This window comes from Coregonus clupeaformis, unplaced genomic scaffold, assembly GCF_020615455.1.
Source record: "Coregonus clupeaformis isolate EN_2021a unplaced genomic scaffold, ASM2061545v1 scaf0015, whole genome shotgun sequence".
Lineage (NCBI taxonomy): Eukaryota > Metazoa > Chordata > Actinopteri > Salmoniformes > Salmonidae > Coregonus > Coregonus clupeaformis.
This window is the reverse complement of record NW_025533470.1, coordinates 728,386-752,053: the sequence shown is the minus strand read 5'-3', so window position 1 is coordinate 752,053 and position 23,668 is coordinate 728,386. Positions and strand designations below refer to the sequence as shown.

General features: G+C 46.2%; 1 protein-coding gene across 1 annotated transcript; it reads right to left on the bottom strand.

The window, feature by feature from the left end:
* Positions 1-686: 686 nt before the first annotated feature.
* Positions 687-23,262, bottom strand: LOC121556118 (dual specificity protein phosphatase 1-like). The gene is made up of 7 exons (XM_045212460.1): positions 22,995-23,262; positions 20,970-21,130; positions 19,491-19,670; positions 12,991-13,346; positions 10,675-10,817; positions 9,949-10,168; positions 687-1,150 (listed from the first exon to the last, which is right to left on the bottom strand). Exons 1-7 carry the CDS (start codon positions 23,166-23,168, stop codon positions 789-791), a joined length of 1,596 nt encoding a protein of 531 aa, XP_045068395.1. The 5' UTR covers positions 23,169-23,262; the 3' UTR covers positions 687-788.
* Between the last annotated feature and the right edge of the window lie 406 nt (positions 23,263-23,668).

Sequence of the window (23,668 nt, the reverse complement as noted above, 5' to 3'; positions counted from 1 at the left end):
TACCCTGGCACTACCCTGTTACTACCCTGATACTACCCTGGCACTACCCTGGCACTACCCTGTTACTACCCTGTCACTACCCTGGCACTACCCTGGCACTACCCTGTCACTACCCTGGCACTACCCTGTTACTACCCTGATACTACCCTGTTACTACCCTGTTACTACCCTGTCACTACCCTGGCACTACCCTGGCACTACCCTGTTACTACCCTGGCACTACCCTGTTACTACCCTGTTACTACCCTGGCACTACCCTGGCACTACCCTGGCACTACCCTGTTACTACCCTGGCACTACCCTGGCACTACCCTGTCACTACCCTGTTACTACCCTGGCACTACCCTGTTACTACCCTGGCACTACCCTGTTACTACCCTGTTACTACCCTGATACTACCCTGGCACTACCCTGTTACTACCCTGGCACTACCCTGGCACTACCCTGATACTACCCTGGCACTACCCTGGCACTACCCTGGCACTACCCTGGCACTACCCTGGCACTACCCTGTTACTACCCTGGCACTACCCTGGCACTACCCTGGCACTACCCTGGCACTACCCTGGCACTACCCTGTCACTACCCTGTCACTACCCTGGCACTACCCTGTTACTACCCTGTTACTACCCTGTCACTACCCTGGCACTACCCTGGCACTACCCTGGCACTACCATGGCACTACCCTGGCACTACCCTGGCACTACCCTGGCACTACCAGTATTGTGACAGTACAGTTCAAGTCCAGGCTAAGACAGACAACCCTCCATATGATCCTACTCTCCACCTTAGCAGCTGGGTGAGGTGGTGATGGGGCTGTGGAGGAAGGAGAGCTGTCCATGTCCAGCAGAGCCGTGGATGGGGATAGACACTGGGAAGTTAAAGACCGTACTGCTCTTCCCCAGGGCAGGACTCCCGGCCTCCGACGAGCAGGACGACGTAGCCAGGACCTGGGACTCAAACCGCAGCAGTTGGCCCATGAAGCTGAAGTTAGGACTGATGATGCTGCGCCGCTGCTTGACGAACTCGAAGGCCTCGTCCAGCTTCACGCGGTTGGTCCTCATCAAGTAGGCCAGACAGATGGTGGCGGAGCGGGAGATGCCGGCTTGGCAGTGGACAAACACACGGCCGCCTTTATTACGGATGGAGTCTATAGGAGAGAGAGAAGGAGAGGGGAGATTATTACAGATGGAGTCTATAGGAGAGAGAGAAGGAGAGGGGAGATTATTACAGATGGAGTCTATAGGAGAGAGAGAAGGAGAGGGGAGATTATTACAGATGGAGTCTATAGGAGAGAGAGAAGGAGAGGGGAGATTATTACAGATGGAGTCTATAGGACAGAGAGAAGGAGAGGGGAGATTATTACAGATGGAGTCTATAGGAGAGAGAGAAGGAGAGGGGAGATTATTACAGATGGAGTCTATAGGAGAGAGAGAAGGAGATGGGAGATTATTACAGATGGAGTCTATAGGAGAGAGAGAAGGAGAGGGGAGATTATTACAGATGGAGTCTATAGGACAGAGAGAAGGAGAGGGGAGATTATTACAGATGGAGTCTATAGGAGAGAGAGAAGGAGAGGGGAGATTATTACAGATGGAGTCTATAGGACAGAGAGAAGGAGAGGGGAGATTATTACGGATGGAGTCTATAGGAGAGAGAGAAGGAGAGGGGAGATTAGTACGGATGGAGTCTATAGGAGAGAGAGAAGGAGAGGGGAGATTAGTACGGATGGAGTCTATAGGAGTGAGAGAAGGAGAGGGGAGATTATTACGGATGGAGTCTATAGGAGAGAGAGATAAGGAGAGGGGAGATTATTACGGATGGAGTCTATAGGAGAGAGAGAAGGAGAGGGGAGATTATTACGGATGGAGTCTATAGGAGAGAGAGATAAGGAGAGGGGAGATTATTACGGATGGAGTCTATAGGAGAGAGAGAAGGAGAGGGGAGATTAGTACGGATGGAGTCTATAGGACAGAGAGAAGGAGAGGGGAGATTATTACAGATGGAGTCTATAGGAGAGAGAGAGAAGGAGAGGGGAGATTATTACGGATGGAGTCTATAGGAGAGAGAGATAAGGAGAGGGGAGATTATTACGGATGGAGTCTATAGGAGAGAGAGATAAGGAGAGGGGAGATTAGTACGGATGGAGTCTATAGGAGAGAGAGAGAAGGAGAGGGGAGATTATTACAGATGGAGTCTATAGGAGAGAGAGAAGGAGAGGGGAGATTATTACAGATGGAGTCTATAGGAGAGAGAGAAGGAGAGGGGAGATTATTACGGATGGAGTCTATAGGAGAGAGAGAAGGAGAGGGGAGATTAGTACGGATGGAGTCTATAGGAGAGAGAGAAGGAGAGGGGAGATTAGTACAACGTTCAACTTTGTTTCAATACAACATATTCAACTTAGTTATGGTGTAAGTGTAGGACAGTTGTGTAAGTTGCCAGATTCTGAAAGGTTTCTCTTGACTGTGTTAGAACACCGTTGGTGTCATAAACCGTTGTGGATGTGGTGGAGGAGTCAAGCGCAGGAAGCAGAGGTTAGTCCAACAAGACTTTTAATAGTCTCAAAAGCAAGATACAAACCCCGACCTCGAATACACGAAGTGGCGAGGGATAATTACGCACACGCGTAAAACACTAAACAAGGAAAAATGACACGGAAAAACAAACACGTATCATCTACAAAGTGGCAACGGAAAATAACAACACACAATGACCATAGAGCAAAACAAGGAACTTATAAGGCACCTAATCAACACTCAAACAGACACAGGTGTGACAGACAGACAAAAGCAATCAAACACAGAAACATAGAGCGGTGGCAGCTAATACTCCGGGGACGGCGAACGCCGAAGCCTGCCCGAACCAGGAGGAGGAGCAGCCTCGGCCGAAACCGTGACAGTTGGTCCTTTGTAGCTCAGTTGGTAGAGCATGGCGCTTGTAATGACGGCGTAGTGGGTTCGATTCCCGGGACCACACATATGTAAAATGTATATACACGTGACTGTAAAATGCTTTGGATGAAAGTGGCTGCTAAAAAGGCGTTTACAATATGATATATTAGCATTACCTAGCTATTGATATTCCAGTGATACTAACAAGTCTGTCGTCCGTCTGTCTACACTGTTCTCCTTGCTCAGTCAGTAGACCTACTAAAGGCATCTGCGTGCTTCCCAGCCGGAACAGTTTGTGCACGTTTTTTGTTCATTTTGGACTTCGGTAAGGGTTTTTTCGGCTGTTCGGGCAAACAAACATTTTTCTCAATGCAAGCCGAAGTTGGTAGCCGAAGTCTACACCCCTTTCGTCGGTGATTGGTCAGCAGTAGGGATTCTTCAATAAAGTATTTGTTGTCATTCAGAGACGACTCGCTTTCATGCAAAAAAAAATCATTGAGAAATACTGCACCAAACATCTTAGTTAGATGTAAAATTGTGCGACTAAGATCTCCTCTGCAAAAACATCCAAATGAATGACAGATTTCTTGAGTTATCTTAGATTAACTCTGACTATTTTGAGGAAGTGTATACTGGCTACTGCGTCTCAAGAAATAGCGGGTAGCTACTGGTAACTTTTAGCAATGGTGGATAGTTGTTTCCAATGTTATTTCACGCTTAAGAGTACCTGTAATTAAGCCAGCTAGCTACCTACCATTCAGCTGTTTTTCTAACCTCATTATCTGAGGCATCAACGTTAGGTAGTTAGTAGCTACTGTACTTAATTACAGCTACTGATTGCAGAAGACAAATGTCTTCTTGTCTGCCACCCAGACAGCTGGCGTCGGGTAAGTTTGGCTTTATACATAGCTTGGGCTTTGTCGAGTAAGGCTTCAATTATGTATTTAGATTGTAGTTAGGTATTGTAGGTAGGCATCGTGGGCTGTTGTGGGTAGTTATTGTAGGTTAGCATTGTATTCGGTGGTGCCGGGTGTAGCACGAAGCTAGCTAGCTAGCTAACTCACCTCCTGGACTAGCTGGCGAGTAGCTATTAGCAACGGTAGCAACTAGATACAATATCCTTTTAGCCAGCTACATTTGTTCGCAGCGCCGCCGTTTTTCAAACAAAGTCAACACAGCAGCCATTGCAAGCTAGCCAACATGACCAGCTAGCTGTACTGTAGCAGCTAAATACAATATATTTGTGCTAGCTAGCCAACGTTTAATTATTGCTGCGTTATGAAAGGAACTAGACACGGACACAAATTATCTGTTTAGTGTGTTAACACACTATTGGTAGTTTGTTGTAACCAAGTATTGGTGCTAAACTGTGTGTTATTGGATGCTAGCATGCTAGTTAGCTATGGTGTCATAGTTAGCTAGCTGAATAAAGTAAGTTGAGTCTATTCCTTGAAACATTGAACCGCTGTAGTTCACAACAATTCTAATTTCTAAAGTGGAAGTTGGGAGAGTTTTTATTCGGGTGGTTCAGTGAAACAATTATAGTTTCTGAGGTGGAAGTTGGGTGAGTTATATTTGGGAGTTTTGGTGAGGGAGGCCCTACTCTCTCCTTTCCCAGATGTTTAGTTCATTTCATTCCGATCTCCTCTGCATTATTGTAGCCATTTGCTACAGCCTGTCAACTATGCCTCTGCCTATCCCTGTTCTCTCCTCTCCGCACAGGCTACACACCGCGTGGCTGCTGCCTCTCTAACCTGGTGGTCCCTGCACGCACCCCACACCTGGAGTTCCAGGTCTCAGGCAGCCTCTGGAACTGCCGTTCAGCTGCCAACAAGGCTGACTTCATCCCAGCCTATGCTAACCTCCAGTCCCTCGACTTCCTGGCGCTGACGGAAACATGGATTACCACTGAAAACACTGCTACTCCTACTGCTCTCTCCTCGTCTGACCATGTGTTCTCGCATACCCCGAGAGCATCTGGTCAGAGGGGTGGTGGCACAGGAATCCTCATCTCTCCCAAGTGGACATTCTCAATTTTTCCCCCTAACCCATCTGTCTATCTCCTCATTTGAATTCCATGCTGTCACAGTCACTAGCCCATTTAAGCTTAATATCCTTGTCATCTATCGCCCTCCAGGTTCCCTTGGAGAGTTCATCAATGAGCTTGACGCCTTGATAAGTTCCTTTCCTGAGGATGGCTCACCCCTCACAGTTCTGGGGGATTTCAACCTCCCTACGTCTACATTTGACTAATTTCTCTCTGCCTCCTTCTTTCCACTCCTCTCCTCTTTTGATCTCACCCTCTCACCGTCCCCCCCTACTCACAAGGCAGGCAATACGCTTGACCTCATCTTTACTAGATGCTGCTCTTCTACTAATCTCACTGCAACTCCCCTCCATGTCTCCGACCACTACTTTGTATCCTTTTCTCTCTCGCTCTCCTCCAACACTACTCACTCTGCCCCTACACAGATGGTAATGCGCCGCCGCAACCTTCGCTCTCTCTCTCCCACTACTCTCTCCTCTTCCATCCAATCATCTCTTCCCTCTGCTCAATCCTTCTCCCTCCAATCTCCTGATTCTGCCTCCTCAACCCTCCTCTCCTCCCTTTCTGCATCCTTTGACTCTCTGTGTCCCCTATCCTCCCGGCCGGCTCGGTCCTCCCCTCCAGCTCCGTGGCTTGATGACTCATTGCGAGCTCACAGAACAGAGCTCCGGGCAGCGGAGCGGAAATGGAAGAAAACTAAACTCCCTGCCGACCTGGCATCTTTTCACTCCCTCCTCTCTACATTTTCTTCATCTGTTTCTGCTGCTAAGGCCACTTTCTACCACTCTAAATTCCAAGCATCTGCCTCTAACCCTAGGAAGCTCTTAGCCACATTCTCCTCCCTGCTGAATCCTCCCCCCCCCTCCTCTCCTCTCTCTCTGTGGATGACTTCGTCAACCACTTTGAAAAGAAGGTTGACGACATCCGATCCTCGTTTGTTAAGTCTAATGACACTGCTGGTCCTGCTCACACTGCCCTACCCTATGCTTTGACTTCTTTCTCCCCTCTCTCTCCAGATAAAATCCTGCGACTTGTGACTGCAGGCCGCCCAACAACCTGCCCGCTTGACCCCATCCCCTCCTCTCTTCTCCAGACCATCTCCGGTGACCTTCTCCCCTACCTCACCTCGCTGATCAACTCATCCTTGACCGCTGGCTATGTCCCTTCCGTCTTCAAGAGAGCGAGAGTTGCACCCCTTCTCAAAAAACCAACACTCGATCCCACTGATGTCAACAACTACAGACCAGTATCCCTTCTTTCTTTTCTTTCCAAAACTATTGAGCGTGCCGTCTTTAGACAACTCTCTTGCTATCTCTCTCAGAATGACCTTCTTGATCCAAACCAGTCAGGTTTCAGGACTGGTCATTCAACTGAGACTGCTCTTCTCTGTGTCACGGAGGCTCTCCGCACTGCTAAAGCTAACTCTCTCTCCTCTGCTCTTGTCCTTCTAGACCTGTCTGCTGCCTTTGATACTGTGAACCATCAGATCCTCCTCTCCACCCTCTCCGAGCTGGGCATCTCCGGCGCGGCTCACTCCTGGATTGCGTCCTACCTTACCGGTCGCTCCTACCAAGTGGCGTGGCGAGAAGCTGTCTCCGCACCACGTGCTCTCACCACTGGTGTCCCCCAGGGCTCAGTTCTAGGCCCTCTCCTATTCTCCCTATACACCAAGTCACTTGGCTCTGTCATATCCTCACATGGCCTCTCCTATCATTGCTACGCTGACGATACACAACTAATCTTCTCCTTTCCCCCCTTCTGATAACCAGGTGGCGAATCGCATCTCTGCATGTCTGGCAGACATATCAGTATGGATGACGGATCACCACCTCAAGCTGAACCTTGGCAAGACGGAGCTGCTCTTCCTCCCGGGGAAGGACTGCCCGTTCCATGATCTCGCCATCACGGTTGACAACTCCGTTGTGTCCTCCTCCCAGAGTGCGAAGAGCCTTGGCGTGACCCTGGACAACACCCTGTCGTTCTCCGCTAACATCAAGGCGGTGACCCGATCCTGCAGGTTCATGCTCTACAACATTCGGAGAGTACGACCCTGCCTTACACAGGAAGCGGCACAGGTCCTAATCCAGGCACTTGTCATCTCCCCGTCTGGATTACTGCAACTCGCTGTTGGCTGGGCTCCCTGCCTGTGCCATTAAACCCCTACAACTCATCCAGAATGCCGCAGCCCGTCTGGTGTTCAACCTTCCCAAGTTCTCTCACGTCACCCCGCTCCTCCGCACACTCCACTGGCTTCCAGTTGAAGCTCGCATCTGTTACAAGACCATGGTGCTTGCCTATGGAGCTGTGAGGGGATCGGCACCTCTGTACCTTCAGGCTCTGATCAGTCCCTAAAAAACATATTGTAAAGTGGTTATCCCACTGGCTATAGGGTGAATGCACCAATTTGTAAGTCGCTCTGGATAAGAGCGTCTGCTAAATGACGTAAATGTAAATGTAAAGATGGACAAACAGTACTATTGCTGCTTTTTTCTAGTTTTTGAAGCGAAGGTCTGTTAAGGGAGTGTGAAGCACACTCGTTGGGTTCCCCTAGCCGACGTCAGCTAGGCGCCAGCCGAACTGAAGCATGCGGAAGCGTTAAGCCACAGCAGGAAGTGACCAACATCCTCTTTGCTCAGCCAGTAGGCCTACTAAGCCACAGCAGGAAGTGACCAACATCCTCTTTGCCCAGTCAGTAGGCCTACTAAGCCACAGCAGGAAGTGACCAACATCCTCTTTGCTCAGCCAGTAGGCCTACTAAGCCACAGCAGGAAGTGACCAACATCCTCTTTGCTCAGTCAGTAGGCCTACTAAGCCACAGCAGGAAGTTACCAGCATCCTCTTTGCCCAGTCAGTAGGCCTACTAAGCCACAGCAGGAAGTGACCAACATCCTCTTTGCCCAGTCAGTAGGCCTACTAAGCCACAGTAGGAAGTGACCAATCGAAAAGTAGGTGACTTTCAGGTGCAAATCACCCTCCATAGTGTTGCTAACTAATGGTGTTGCTAACGGACCCATCTCATTAACCCAGGAAAGGGGTCAGTTAGACGGGGGGTTGGGGGTTGATCAGGGGGGTTATTCCCCAAGGAGAGGGGGGCAGAAGGGGACAAAGGGGGTTTAGCTGCCCCCCTGCTGGGGTTATTAATCTGGGAGAAAGGCCGGCCTTGAGCCTGGTGGAAAAAACTGCCTTTTGTCCCGACAGAACAAAGAGATGGAAGGGAGAGGAGGGAGCTGCATTCAACCATCAGCCTCTCTCTGGCTGCGTCCCAAACGGTACCCTATTCCCTTTATAGTGCACTACTTTAGACCAGAGCCTTATGGACCCGATGAGCCCTAAGATAGTGCACTATAACGGGAATAGGATGCCATTTGGGACGCAGATCTCTCTGGCCTGCTACTACAAAAGCAGAATGAGGCCTGGGTCTGTTGGGTCTGCTTCGTGGCTCCCACATGATAAGGGACCCTCTGTTGGGTCTGCTTCGTGGCTACCACATGAAAAGGGACCCTCTGTTGGGTCTGCTTCGTGGCTCCCACATGAAAAGGGACCCTCTGTTGGGTCTGCTTCGTGGCTCCCACATGAAAAGGGACCCTCTGTTGGGTCTGCTTCGTGGCTCCCACATGATAAGGGACCACCTCTTTAAAAGGGGGGTCTAGTAGAGGGGTGGATGGGGTGTGATGATGTCACCACCATTGTGGTGGAGCAGGGAGCCCTGGCTCAGACAGCTGGTCGGGGTTTTGGAGGGAACTTTTTTCAATTGAAATCCAAGTCATTGAATGGAGGAGAGGAGGGAGGGATGGAGAGAGGGAGGGGGTTGGCTGTTGAGTTGTAGTAGTTCGTTTTCCCGCCAAGCCAATGGCTTCCATGACTACAGCTGTGGTTGCCTTGCTTGGTGATTGTGTCCTATGTTTGTCAGTTAACTAGAGCTATGAGAGAATTAAAACTGAACTAGTTAGCTAGCTACTTACAGTGACTGCGATATCGTGACCTGCGCAAAGCATCGCAGCTCTCAGAACTGTTTTGTAGTGAATTCTTCTTTCATAAACCCATTAAAGTCCTCACCTTAAAGGCACCTAAAGTGCAGTGTATCAAAATCCCCAAATCCCGTTTTTTTTTTAGGGGGGTGCAGTCGCACATAGAACCTTACGGCTCTGAAATGTCAATCTGGGTTCAGCCATACAGTTCTATCTGATACTTCTGAATTAGACATGTTCCGTGGCTATTTAAATAAATAAATGATAGAATAACACTATTTTACCAAGATAGAGTCAGAACACATCATCCAATACATTAAGAAATGTATTATGATCATCAGACAAATGACTGTCATCACTGAACAACGATGTGACAACATCATTTGCTTTAAGATTTCTGTCAGTGTTGTTTTTTTGCTTGAGTGCCATTATCGCTGGCTAGACTAGCTTAGACCAGACTCCCGAGTGGCGCAGCGGTCTAAGGCACTGCATCTCAGTGCTTGAGGCGTCACTACAGACCCCCCCTGGTTCGATTCCAGGCTGTATCACAACCGGCCGTGATTGGGAGTCCCATAGATGCAGCGCACAATTGACCCAGCGTCGTCCGGGTTTGGCCGGTGTAGGCCGTCATTGTAAATAAGAATTTGTTCTTAACTGACTTGCCTAGTTAAATAAAGGTAAAATAGAGGGAGGTGGCAAAGACATGTTCTGATTGGTCCGTCTGTATTTTTCAGGCTTGTAATTGGATTGCAGATAGAACCTTAGAGCGCCAAGTTCAAATGGGTTTATGCAGATCGAACTTTCTAGTTATACTTTTGATCACTTAAAATCTAACTTCACAGACATATGAAAGAACCATTTAAAGATCAATTATATGTGAATAATTCATTTTTAGTCCCGAGGTGTTTTCTTACCTATCTACCTGAAGTTGAATACACTGACGGTTAGTCGCTCTGGATAGGAGTGTCTGCTAAATTACCAAAATGTAATGTAAATGTAATGTAAAGTGAATGTAGCCTAAGACAGTTAAGACACTCACCGATAAACTCTATGGCCTCGTTGAACCAGGAGGAGATGTCAGCCTTGTGGTTGTCCTCTACAGGGATACTCTTGTACTGGAAGGACTCTTCAAAGTGGTTGGGGCAGTTAGCTGATACGTTGATAAGAGCAGTGACACCCAGCATGTCTAACATGTCCTTTCTGGAGGCATGGTAGGCACTGCCCAGGTAGAGGAAGGGAAGGATCTCCACTGGACCACCCTGGAGAGGAGGAGTGGAACAGGACAGAAAACAGTCAACCACCAGCCCTAATGATTTAGGCTGTAATAAAGTTAGTCTAATATGTCAAAATATATAGTTTGATGACACACTGACACTGTTTTGAGAGTAATAACGTGTCAAAGTGTTATTGGAGATGAAGATAGGAACAGAAACCAATGTCAAATCCAAGCCCCGTGTAGCTCAGTTGGTAGAGCATGGCGCTTGCAACGCCAGGGTTGTGGGTTCGACTCCCACGGGGGGGCCAGTATGGAAAATATATGCACTCACTAACTGTAAGTCACTCTGGATAAGAGCATCTGCTAAAATGACTAAAAAATAAATACAATAAAAAGCCTATAAATACTTATGCCTACCAGACTGAGGTTAGTTTAAGGTTGCAGAATCTATTGTCTGATGACACACTGACATTGGTTTATTTACTATACAGGTAAAAGTGCTGTTACACAGTAATAACATACAAAATACACGTTTAAAAGAAAACCTACCTGGTCATAGAGAGCTGTACTGCATGGACTGCAGCCGGGGTCGGCGCTGTCTGGACGGGCGCTGAGGGGCAGACTCAGTCCCTGTGGAGCTGACGGCTTGGTGCAAATCTCTGGATACTCCGAGGAGAACGTGTCAAACCCACCTAAACAATGTCAAGATAGGACGTAAGGATACCGTCCAACAGTCCCGTCACCATCTCAGTTACAGGACGTAAGGATACCGTCCAACAGTCCCGTCCCCATCTCAGTTACAGGACGTAAGGATACCGTCCAACAGTCCCGTCACCATCTCAGTTACAGGACGTAAGGATACCGTCCAACAGTCCCGTCACCATCTCAGTTACAGGACGTAAGGATACCGTCCAACAGTCCCGTCACCATCTCAGTTACAGGACGTAAGGATACCGTCCAACAGTCCCGTCACCATCTCAGTTACAGGACGTAAGGATACCGCCCAACAGTCCCGTCACCATCTCAGTTACAGGACGTAAGGATACCGTCCAACAGTCCCGTCACCATCTCAGTTACAGGACGTAAGGATACCGTCCAACAGTCCCGTCACCATCTCAGTTACAGGGACGTAAGGATACCGTCCAACAGTCCCGTCACCATCTCAGTTACAGGACGTAAGGATACCGTCCAACAGTCCCGTCACCATCTCAGTTACAGGACGTAAGGATACCGTCCAACAGTCCCGTCACCATCTCAGTTACAGGACGTAAGGATACCGTCCAACAGTCCCGTCACCATCTCAGTTACAGGACGTAAGGATACCGTCCAACAGTCCCGTCACCATCTCAGTTTCAGGACGTAAGGATACCGTCCAACAGTCCCGTCACCATCTCAGTTACAGGACGTAAGGATACCGTCCAACAGTCCCGTCACCATCTCAGTTACAGGACGTAAGGATACCGTCCAACAGTCCCGTCACCATCTCAGTTACAGGACGTAAGGATACCGTCCCAACAGTCCCGTCACCATCTCAGTTACAGGACGTAGGGATACCGTCCAACAGTCCCGTCCCCCATCTCAGTTACAGGACGTAAGGATACCGTCCAACAGTCCCGTCACCATCTCAGTTACAGGACGTAAGGATACCGTCCAACAGTCCCGTCACCATCTCAGTTACAGGACGTAAGGATACCGTCCAACAGTCCCGTCACCATCTCAGTTACAGGACGTAAGGATACCGTCCAACAGTCCCGTCACCATCTCAGTTACAGGACGTAAGGATACCGTCCAACAGTCCCGTCACCATCTCAGTTACAGGACGTAAGGATACCGTCCAACAGTCCCGTCACCATCTCAGTTACAGGACGTAAGGATACCGTCCCAACAGTCCCGTCACCATCTCAGTTACAGGACGTAAGGATACCGTCCAACAGTCCCGTCCCCATCTCAGTTACAGGACGTAAGGATACCGTCCAACAGTCCCGTCACCATCTCAGTTACAGGACGTAAGGATACCGTCCAACAGTCCCGTCACCATCTCAGTTACAGGACGTAAGGATACCGTCCAACAGTCCCGTCACCATCTCAGTTACAGGACGTAAGGATACCGTCCAACAGTCCCGTCACCATCTCAGTTACAGGACGTAAGGATACCGTCCAACAGTCCCGTCACCATCTCAGTTACAGGACGTAAGGATACCGTCCAACAGTCCCGTCACCATCTCAGTTACAGGACGTAAGGATACCGTCCAACAGTCCCGTCACCATCTCAGTTACAGGACGTAAGGATACCGTCCAACAGTCCCGTCACCATCTCAGTTACAGGACGTAAGGATACCGTCCAACAGTCCCGTCACCATCTCAGTTACAGGACGTAAGGATACCGTCCAACAGTCCCGTCACCATCTCAGTTACAGGACGTAAGGATACCGTCCAACAGTCCCGTCACCATCTCAGTTACAGGACGTAAGGATACCGTCCAACAGTCCCGTCCCCATCTCAGTTACAGGACGTAAGGATACCGTCCAACAGTCCCGTCCACCATCTCAGTTACAGGGACGTAAGGATACCGTCCAACAGTCCCGTCACCATCTCAGTTACAGGACGTAAGGATACCGTCCAACAGTCCCGTCACCATCTCAGTTACAGGACGTAAGGATACCGTCCAACAGTCCCGTCCCCATCTCAGAGTTATAAACAGTAACAGCTGTATAGTGGCTATTTTGGCACAGTCACAGCGTTCACCTCATAACTGACGTAGGCCTACGCTACGGCACGTTTGTTGTGCGCCGTTCGTCATTACCATGAGTGCGTAATCAATATAGATATCAGCTACTATAACACGTTTATAATAAATCAAATTACCTTTGAGAAAGAAGACACTGGCTCCACACGGGTCTCGGCACAGAGCTGTCACGGCGAGCATTAGAGTCCCGTCATTCTTCACTTGGCCGAAGTCCAAACTCCGATCATCCAGAAACACCACCGACCGATACTCCCCTGAGAGAAGCCGGTTCCGCGTGTCCTCGTTGGGCACGATGTGTCCCACCCCCAGCCCCCCTCGGGCCCTCCGGCGGACTACAGTACTGAAGCGGACGTTGGTGGACCCGGAGATGTGAGAGGAGTTGAAGGAGAAGAATGAGCGGCAGTCCAGGACCAGACAGCCCGGGTCTTCCCCCTCCAGCAGCCCGCGGAGGGACACGGCATCGATGCTGGGGATATGGTATTATTTTATGTATCATTAAGGCACATGTAGGGAGATGCCAAAGGTAAAATATAATAAACATGTTTGATATTTTATAATCCAGATACATGCTTAAATAAGGAATATAGATATGTAGTATATGCTGTGTTTTAAATGAATGCATGTGTTCTTTCACAGAGGCTCTCAACAGTGTGCATTACATTAGTTCTTTTTTAAGAAGGGGCCTAAGCCACGCAGCCAATAGAATGATAGAATGAGAGGCTTCATATAGAAAAAAGCATTCATGACCTTTTGGAGTGGACATTGTGTGACAGCTGGACGTTGAAAAAGAAGGGTGGTGCAGAACTAAAATAAGTTAGGAATGTACGCATGTTTGTTCATTTGTGTGTATATAAGAGATCTCTAAGCCAGAGAGAGACAGTTGTTCCATGGAGCAAGCTCGGCTTTGTTATGCAATAAAGTCTAATTCTTGGATTCACAAGCTCTGGTGTCTTGAGAGATATTTTTGAGTTGATTAATTATTAGTCAAATATTTCTACCACATAATTGGCGAGCTTTTGCCAGGAGTTGAAAAATAGGGACCAGAGACGGTATACATCTGCAGTTGTGAAACGGCTTGGACGGACCATACAAACAAAAGCGGCCGCTTTTAAAAGGTAAGCCAAGTTCTTACTTATATAGTATAACGTTTGTGTGGTCCGATCCGGGGCTCGGCAACATCTAAAGAAATACCAAATAGGTCTCTCCAAATTTAAGAACCAGAAAATTAAAGACTAGGAGCTTTTGAATTTAAGAATACATGTCGCTGTTGTTTGTCTGAACCGTCTGTTCAATTGATTTGATTCATCTTGCTGATCGCTCTGTCTGGGTCATTTCGACACGGGCGGCTGTCCAGCTGGTTGAGCGATCAGACAATAACATGTTAAGTCCTGCGGATACCGCTCTAGACGTGTAGTGGAAGTGAATCGTCTTGAGGACTGCTTAGGTAGGCAGAAATCCTGTGTAATACCGCTCCTTTTTCTGTGTTGAGGAAGTGTAACAGAAAAAATAGGGCAGAATTTACAGGTCGCTTAGGAAAGCGTAGTAGAAGTCCAGGTGTGTCGAGGAAGTGTAACACCTATGGGGCTAAATAAATAGAAATCCTGTGGATACCGCTTTGGAGAGCTAAAATTAGCACTCCAGAGGTCTGAACGGGCAGGTAGGGCATCATCCTGTGTTGTGGTGATGCCAAAATTAGGTAGGGTCGATCAGGTAAAAAAGTTAGGTCATCCGGCGTAGGTGACACCATAAATTGGAGTAACACCGGTCATCCTGAGTAGGTGAACGGGTTAAATAGCTACAAGGGCTTCAAAATATTGAGAAAGTGTTAAATAGAGTAGGTCTGCTCATCTCGTATGGTGAATGGGTTGCTTGGGCGGCTGTGAGTCGTTCAACTGTCTGATTCATTTGGGCACAAGTGGCTGCTCATCTGTGTGAGTGAGAATAATAAGAAATCCTGCAAGTAAATAGCCTTTCTGTAAGGAAAGGAAATATATTTGAGGTTGTTTGAAGCTTCTGTCTGATGGAGAAGAGGCATGCTGAATTAGGGGGTTAGATAAAATAAGGATAATTGTGAAGAAGTTTATAATTTGGAAAAAATCCTATATATAAATTAGTCGAAACAGGACAAGGATGAAGTGAGAGGGTTAGTCCTGAAGGAGAGGTATTCCTTGAATAGTGTTATGGAATACAGTTAAGTAAAGATATGCTCAAGGGTTGTCATTTTAAGGTTAGTTATTATTTTAGGTTTGATAGGCAATATTGTTTTGTTTTGTTTTTTGTACACATTAATCATGATGTGATGCATGTGTCCAAGGGGGGAAGTTGGGATTACAGAGGTTTTAATGGTTTATTATGGTTTTGTGGGGAAATATGCAAGGTGTATTAAGGATATGAGCAGTAGTAATAATGTGTTATGGGTTAGGTTAAATCATTTTTGTTTTTGTGATAGGAGGCATGGTGTAGAGGTGGTCTGTCTATGAGATAAGTGGACTACAACAAGCTGGAAGCAGGTGTGCTTCATAATCTCAAGGCTTCTCTTGACGGATGAGAGGACATGAGTAGCATACTGTGTCTCACCTAACCTAACAATGTTCTTAAGATTTTCTTTTCATGGGTGAAGATAACTCTGCCCAACTGAGTAGGATAATCTGAGTATTTTCTGTGCCCTGGAGACTATGTGATGGCAAAAGACTACAGAAGAAAGAGCTGGAAAGACCCTATGTGGAGGGGCCTGTACCAGGTGTTGTTGGCTACTTGAAGGACACTTTTCACAGACAGATGTCGATAGATTGAGAGGGACTCTGGCTGATCCGGAGACCCTAGTGACGGGGGAAGGTTAACAACTGAAATGACCATACACATTGTTGTCCAGGTTATACCAACGATGGTATGGATAGAGGGGAGTATCGGGTATCATCTTAACCATTGTACCAGAGTGAGGGAACTGATGATTAAGATACTTTAAGGACCTTCCAGACCGCTGAGAGATTCCAGACCACCGAGAGATTCCAGATCGCCGAGAGATTCCAGACCACCGAGAGATTCCAGACCACCGAGAGATTCCAGACCACCGAGAGATTCCAGACCTCCAAGACGCACCAAATATCCTTATCATTGATTTCTCTACACTTGACTAGTTACCTGAGAATAAAGGGAATGGAGTACTGATAATAATAAAGAGCAGAAGGAAAAGACACAGAAGGGATCACTATTAAAATACAAGGGTTAAAATATTATTGGTGTGTGAGAAACCAGCACAAAGAGTATGGGGAAGTCACATGGGGTAGTGTGACCTTAAGATAATGAAAGAAAGAGACAGGTGAATCATAGAAATAAGGAGAACAGTCCAAGACCTAGATAAACAATTTGATGTAGTATTTGGTGTTAGATTTCCAGGGGGAAGTGTTATTGGAGTAGTTATTCCTTGGGAAAGTGCATTAAACCCTGTATATGTTAGAGCTATACCAAATACAGAAGAAAGGGAATTGAAGGAGCCGTTAAACAATGATTGATATAGATGAGTACAATATATTATATTACAATTAAATAAAGAAAATAGTCTAATATGTACCACATCTCCGTTTAAAGAATTAACAGTAGTTCAAAATCTTCACAGTTACTAGGACTGTGTTATGATTCAACTACAACTTTTGTCATATAAGGAACTCGGAAAGACCATATTGGCCAGCAGAATGTTTGTAATATTTAGGAAATCCTAAATATAAACAATTTTATGATCAACCAGGATGAGGAGAGAAGTGTAAGCAATTGTTAGAATAGGAACAAGGAAAGGGAAACACCAGAGTAATGTCAAATAGAGTATGAGCAAAAATATAGGAATGTTATAATAAAACAATTGGGTTATATCATTTGGGAGAATTCAAGGGAGAATGTGAAACTAGGGGGTGTTTAAACAGATAGCCTTTGGAATACAGGGGCCCCTCAAAGACAAATCTATCAGGTGTTAGATAGAAATGGGTATAAGAATGAGTGATGAAACATAATGATTTGTCATGTAGACAATGTTAATAGGGATGTTTTGGATTGGAAATTAACTCAACTGAACTGTTATGATCTGTCCTTTCCTGAGGTTGCTACGGATGGTGTCGTAATGCATTGCAGAGATCATTTGGCCCAGAACGGTGTAAACCTCAATAAAAAACCAAAAATCCTCTACTCGGCTGAAAAGGAACAACAAAGGCGTTGAAGACGTTCCTGTCTGAACCACTTCTGCCAGGAGACCTGAATCCAGCATCAAATCAAAGCAATACACTGGTTTGCACATGGACAAAACAGGATGATAGTGGAGGTGTGGCGGTTCAGGTGTGACATTGGAATTGGGACATTGCTATGGGCAATCCAAGATGAGCTATGAAGCTATCTGAAGAACATAATGAAGACGCCAGAAGATTGAGTGCCGGTAGAGGAAGGGAGTGTTAGTTGAGGTAGTATGTTGATTAAGGAGGTATTATACACTACTAAATTTATAGTAATTTGGACAATGCATTGGGGTACTGATCTGTGGTAAATCTCGTTATGAGGAAGATACATTGGTCTGAATATATATTCTTATAAAATGTAACCACAGATGGCAAGGCTAAGAATAAGTATATGCACATGCTTACACTCATTTTATGTTATCTTTTGTTTTATTGGTTGGGACTTAAAAGTCCCAGAGGGGGGAAATATATAGATGATTTTCAAGTACATATGTTGTAGAATTAAACACCTATATGCCTTAAAATGTTTATGGATTGAGAACCAGTTGAAGGATTACTACAGAGCAGAGACATTTATGTGTTTATCATAAACTCCCTGCAGATGGTCTGGGCATGTCAATGACATGTGATGGAGATACAACTCCTCGTGATGGCTGTGTGGAGATTGGAGTAACAATGGAACTAGTGTTATCATTTCTTTGTGCTTATGACCTTATGACCTGACACATGGCCACATGCACATAATCTCAAGGGCCAGGGAGGATGGTAAATGATAAATGTTTAAATCATGTTTAAGTATAAATGGATATGTTTTATAATGTGTTATGAAATGATAATGGTGAAACAGAATGAACATGATTGATACTTTGTACTCCAGATGCATGCCTGGATAGTGAATATAGTCAATACAGAGTGTGATTGTTCTTTAACGTACGTATGTACATAATTTTTTGAGTCATGCCACTAATAAGATACAGTGGCCCCACTTAGAGAAGCGCAAGTAGCCCTCGTGAGCAGCCAACATGTGATACTGAAAGATGCTATTGATTCAGTTGTATCAATGTGTCTGTATAAAAAGGAGCACTCCGGTTCAGGACAAGCAGTTGTTGCTCCATGGAGCAAACTCGGCTTTGTTTTGCAATAAAGTCTAATTCTTGAATTCACAAGCTCCGGTGTCTTGAGAGATATTTTTGAGTTGATTATATATTAGTCAAATATTTCTACGACAAATTCTGCAAAAAAGATCCTTTGTGTACAACGAAAAACACAAAATAATGCATGCAGAGCAGAATTAGGCCGATACCAGCTAATTATCAAAATCCAGAAAAGAGCCGTTAAATTCTACAACCTCCTAAAAGGAAGCGATTCCCAAACCTTCCATAACTAAGCCATCACCTACAGAGAGATGAACTTGGAGAAGAGTCCCCTAAGCAAGCTGGTCCTGGGGCTCTGTTCACAAACACAAACAGACCCCACAGAGCCCCAGGACAGCAACACAATTAGACCCAACCAAATCATGAGAAAACAAAAAGAATTACTTGACACATTGGAAAGAATTAACAAAAAAACAGAGCAAACTAGAATGCTATTTGGCTCTAAACATTGAGTACACAGTGGCAGAATACCTGACCACTGTGACTGACCCAAACTTAAGGAAAGCTTTGACTATGTACAGACTCAGTGAGCATAGCGTTGCTATTGAGAAAGGCCGCCGTAGGCAGACCTGGCTCTCAAGAGAAGACAGGCTATGTGCACACTGCCCACAAAATGAGGTGGAAACTGAGCAGCACTTCCTAACCTCCTGCCAAATGTATGACCATATTAGAGACACATATTTCCCTCAGATTACAGAGATCCACAAAGAATTTGAAAACAAACCCAATTTTGCTAAACTCCCTTATCTACTGGGTGAAAAACCACCGTGTGCCATCACAGCTGCAAGATTTGTGACCTGTTGCCACAAGAAAAGGGCAACCAGTGAAGAACAAACACCATTGTAAATACAACCCATATTTATGTTTATTTATTTTCCCATTTGTACTTTAACTATTTGCACGTCATTACAACACTATATAGACATAATATGACATTTGAAATGTCTTTATTCTTTTGGAACTTCTGAGTGTAATGGTTACTGTTAATATTTAACGTTTATTTCACTTTTGTTTACTATCTACTTCACTTGCTTTGGCAATGTTAACATACGTTTCCCATGCCATTAAAGCCCTTAAATGGAATTTTGAGAGAGAGAGAGAGAGAGAGAGAGAGAGAGAGAGAGAGAGAGAGAGAGAGAGAGAGAGAGAGAGAGAGAGAGAGAGAGAGAGAGAGAGAGAGAGAGAGAGAGAGAGAGAGAGAGAGAGAGAGAGAGAGAGAGAGAGAGAGAGAGAGAGAGAGAGAGCAATGAGAGTTGGGCTTCAAGACTATTGTATATAGGCTGGTGCCCTCTAGTGGGCAAACTCAGAATGATCACCAGGCAACACTGTAGATGGCACCTACCTCTCTTGATTCCCAGGTTCCTCAGCTTGTCATGTTCAGCATGTCCATTCTGAGCCAGTCTCAGAGACAGAGAGGCTCCTCTCCTGAAAGGGACAGAATGACCAAGCAAAAAGGGTTCTGGTCAAAAGTACAGAGTGCATTCGGAAAGTATTCAGACCCCTTTACTTGTTCCACATTTTGTTACGTTACAGCCTTATTCTAAACTGTATTAAATAGTTTTTACCCCTCATCATTATACACACAATACCCCATAACGACAAAGCAAAAACAGGTTTTTAGAAACGTTTGCAAATGTATAAAAAAAAAAAAAACGGAAATATCACATTTACATAAGTATTCAGACCCTTTACTCAGTACTTTGTTGAAACACCTTTGGCAGCGATTACAGCCTCAAGTCTTCTTGGGTATGACGCTACAAGATTGGCACACCTGTATTTGGGGAGTTTCTCCCATTCTTCTCTGCAGATCCTCTCAAGCTCTGTCAGGTTGGATGGGGAGCGTCGCTGCACAGCTATTTTCAGGTCTCTCCAGAGATGTTAGATCGGATTCAAGTCCGGGCTCTGGCTGGGCCACTCAAGGACATTCAGAAACTTGTCCCAAAGCCACTCCTGCGTTGTCTTGGCTGTGTGCTTAGGGTCGTTGTCCTGTTGGAAGGTGAACCTTCGCCCCAGGCTGAGGTCCTGAGCGCTCTGGAGCAGGTTTTCATCAGGGATCTCTCTCTACTTTGCTCCATTCATCTTTGCCTCGATCCTGACTAGTATCCCAGTCCCTGCCGCTGAAAAACATCCCCACAGCATGATGCTGCCATCACCATGCTTCACCGTAGGGATGGTGCCAGGTTTCCTCCAGACGTGACGCTTGGCATTCAGGCCAAAGAGTTCAATCTTGGTTTCATCAGACCAGAGAATTTGTTTCTCATGGTCTGAGAGTCTTTAGGTGCCTTTTGGCAAACTCCAAGCGGGCTGTCATGTACCTTTTACTGAGGAGTGGCTGCCGTCTGGCCACTCTACCATAAAGGCCTGATTGGTGGAGTGCTGCAGAGATGGTTGTCCTTCTGGAAGGTTCTCCCATCTCCACAGAGGATCTCTGGAGCTCTGTCAGAGTGACCATCGGGTTCTTGGTCACCTCCCTGACCAAGGCCCTTCTCATCCGATTGCTCAGTTTGGCAGGGCGGCCAGCTCTAGGAAGAGTCTTGGTGGTTCCAAACAATTCCTTCGACCTCATGGCTTGGTTTTTGCTCTGACATGCACTGTCAACTGTGGGACCTTACATAGACAGGTGTGTGTGCCTTTCCAAATAATGTCCAATCAATTGAATGTACCACAGGTGGACTCCAATCAAGTTGTAGAGTATAGCATTCTGGTGCTCAGGTTGACTAATACCTCATTGCCCCCAGTTTGCCCTTCTCTATGAAGAGTTCCACCGTGGTGTTGTCTCCATCTCCCTGAGGGTAGAGCCGTGCATACAGCGTCCTGTTGTCCACCATGTCTCTGAACCAAGACACTGACTGCTGGGTCCAGCCACACCCATCCACTGGGCGCACCTGGGATGAGAGGACTATCTTTTATTAGCTCATATAATAATACAGGAGACAAGTATAAAATATATGATCTGCCTACATACAGTGGGGAGAACAAGTATTTGATACACTGCCGATTTTGCAGGTTTTCCTACTTACAAAGCATGTAGAGGTCTGTAATTTTTATCATAGGTACACTTCAACTGTGAGAGACGGAATCTAAAACAAAAATCCAGAAAATCACATTGTATGATTTTTAAGTAATTCATTTGCATTTTATTGCATGACATGAGTATTTGATCACCTACCAACCAGTAAGAATTCCGGCTCTCACAGACCTGTTAGTTTTTCTTTAAGAAGCCCTCCTGTTCTCCACTCATTACCTGTATTAACTGCACCGGTTTGAACTCGTTACCTGTATAAAAGACACCTGTCCACACACTCAATCAAACAGACTCCAACCTCTCCACAATGGCCAAGACCAGAGAGCTGTGTAAGGACATCAGGGATAAAATTGTAGACCTGCACAAGGCTGGGATGGGCTACAGGACAATAGGCAAGCAGCTTGGTGAGAAGGCAACAACTGTTGGCGCAATTATTAGAAAATGGAAGAAGTTCAAGATGACGGTCAATCACCCTCAGTCTGGGGCTCCATGCAAGATCTCACCTCGTGGGGCATCAATGATCATGAGGAAGGTGAGGGATCAGCCCAGAACTACACGGCAGGACCTGGTCAATGACCTGAAGAGAGCTGGGACCACAGTCTCAAAGAAAACCATTAGTAACACACTACGCCGTCATGGATTAAAATCCTGCAGCGCACGCAAGGTCCCCCTGCTCAAGCCAGCACATGTCCAGGCCCGTCTGAAGTTTGCCAATGACCATCATACAGAGGAGGAATGGGAGAAGGTCATGTGGTCTGATGAGACAAAAATAGAGCTTTTTGGTCTAAACTCCACTCGCTGTGTTTGGAGGAAGAAGAAGGATGAGTACAACCCCAAGAACACCATCCCAACCGTGAAGCATGGAGGTGGAAACATCATTCTTTGGGGATGCTTTTCTGCAAAGGGGACAGGACGACTGCACCGTATTGAGGGGAGGATGGATGGGGCCATGTATCACGATATCTTGGCCAACAACCTCCTTCCCTCAGTAAGAGCATTGTAGATGGGTCGAGGCTGGGTCTTCCAGCATGACAACGACCCGAAACACACATCCAGGGCAACTAAGGAGTGGCTCCGTAAGAAGCATCTCAAGGTCCTGGAGTGGCCTAGCCAGTCTCCAGACCTGAACCCAATAGAACATCTTTGGAGGGAGCTGAAAGTCCGTATTGCCCAGCGACAACCCCGAAACCTGAAGGATCTGGAGAAGGTCTGTATGGAGGAGTGGGCCAAAATCCCTGCTGCAGTGTGTGCAAACCTGATCAAGACCTACAAGAAACATATGATCTCTGTAATTGCAAACAAAGGTTTCTGTACCAAATATTAAGTTCTGCTTTTCGGATGTATCAAATACTTATGTCATGCAATAAAATGCTAATTAATTACTTAAAAATCATACAATGTGATTTTCTGGATTTTTGTTTTAGATTCCGTCTCTCACAGTTGAAGTGTACATATGATAAAAAATTTAGCCCTCTACCTGCTTTGTAAGTAGGAAAACCTGCAAAATTGGCATTGTATCAAATACTTGTTCTCCCCACTGTATGTGAACAGTGCATCATCAATAACTCATTAATTTATTGAACCTTTACTTGTCCAGTCAAATTGAGAGAGACTTGTAGTTAACACATTGACAAGTGATGTTATATACCGGTATGGTATAAGTTGTGGTATGGTTAAGTATTAGCCACAGTAGAACATGACAACAACCAGGTTGAACCACTCACATTAGCCAGGGAGACCTGTATGGCCTGTAGAGGAAGTGATGTCATCTCAGCACTGAGTTCCTTGATGTTCCATAGAGACAGACAGGAAGTGTCTCCGTAGTCCAGCCTCCTCACCTCCACCTCCAACTCATTGTTGTCTGACAGACAGAGGAGAAATACATAAGTTGACCTCATTGTTCTCAGAGCTGGCAGAAATACGCTACACGGTCAAAAGTATGTGGACACCTGCTCGTCCAACATCTAATTCCAAAATCATGGGCATTAATACGGAGTTGGTCCCCCCTTTGCTGCTATAACAGCCTCCACTCTTCTGGGAAGGCTTTCCACTAGATGTTGGAACATTGCTGCGGGGATTTGCTTCCATTCAGCCACGAGCATTAGTGAAGTCTGGCACTGATGTTGGGCGATTAGGCCTGACTTGCAGTCGGCGTTCCAATTCATCCCAAAGGTGTTCGATGGGGTTGAGGTCAGGGCTCTGTGCAGGCCAGTCAAGTTCTTCCACACCGATCTCAACAAACCATTTCTGAATGGACCTCGCTTTGTGCACAGGGGCATTGTCATGCTGAAACAGGAAAGGGCCTACCCCAAACTGTTGCCACAAAGTTGGAAGCACAGAATAGTCTAAAATGTATTTGTATGCTGTAGCGTTAAGATTTCCCTTTCACTGGAACTAA

Excerpts from the sequence above, each read along its gene's own strand:
- LOC121556118 (XM_045212460.1), bottom strand. The coding sequence starts at position 23,168 with ATGAGGTCAACTTATGTATTTCTCCTCTGTCTGTCAGACAACAATGAG. Across the intron at positions 19,671-20,969 it reads GGCAAACTGGGGGCAATGAG|GAGAGGAGCCTCTCTGTCTC; the intron begins GTATTAGTCAAC and ends TGTCCCTTTCAG. Across the intron at positions 10,169-10,674 it reads GTACAGCTCTCTATGACCAG|GGTGGTCCAGTGGAGATCCT; the intron begins GTAGGTTTTCTT and ends CCTCCTCTCCAG.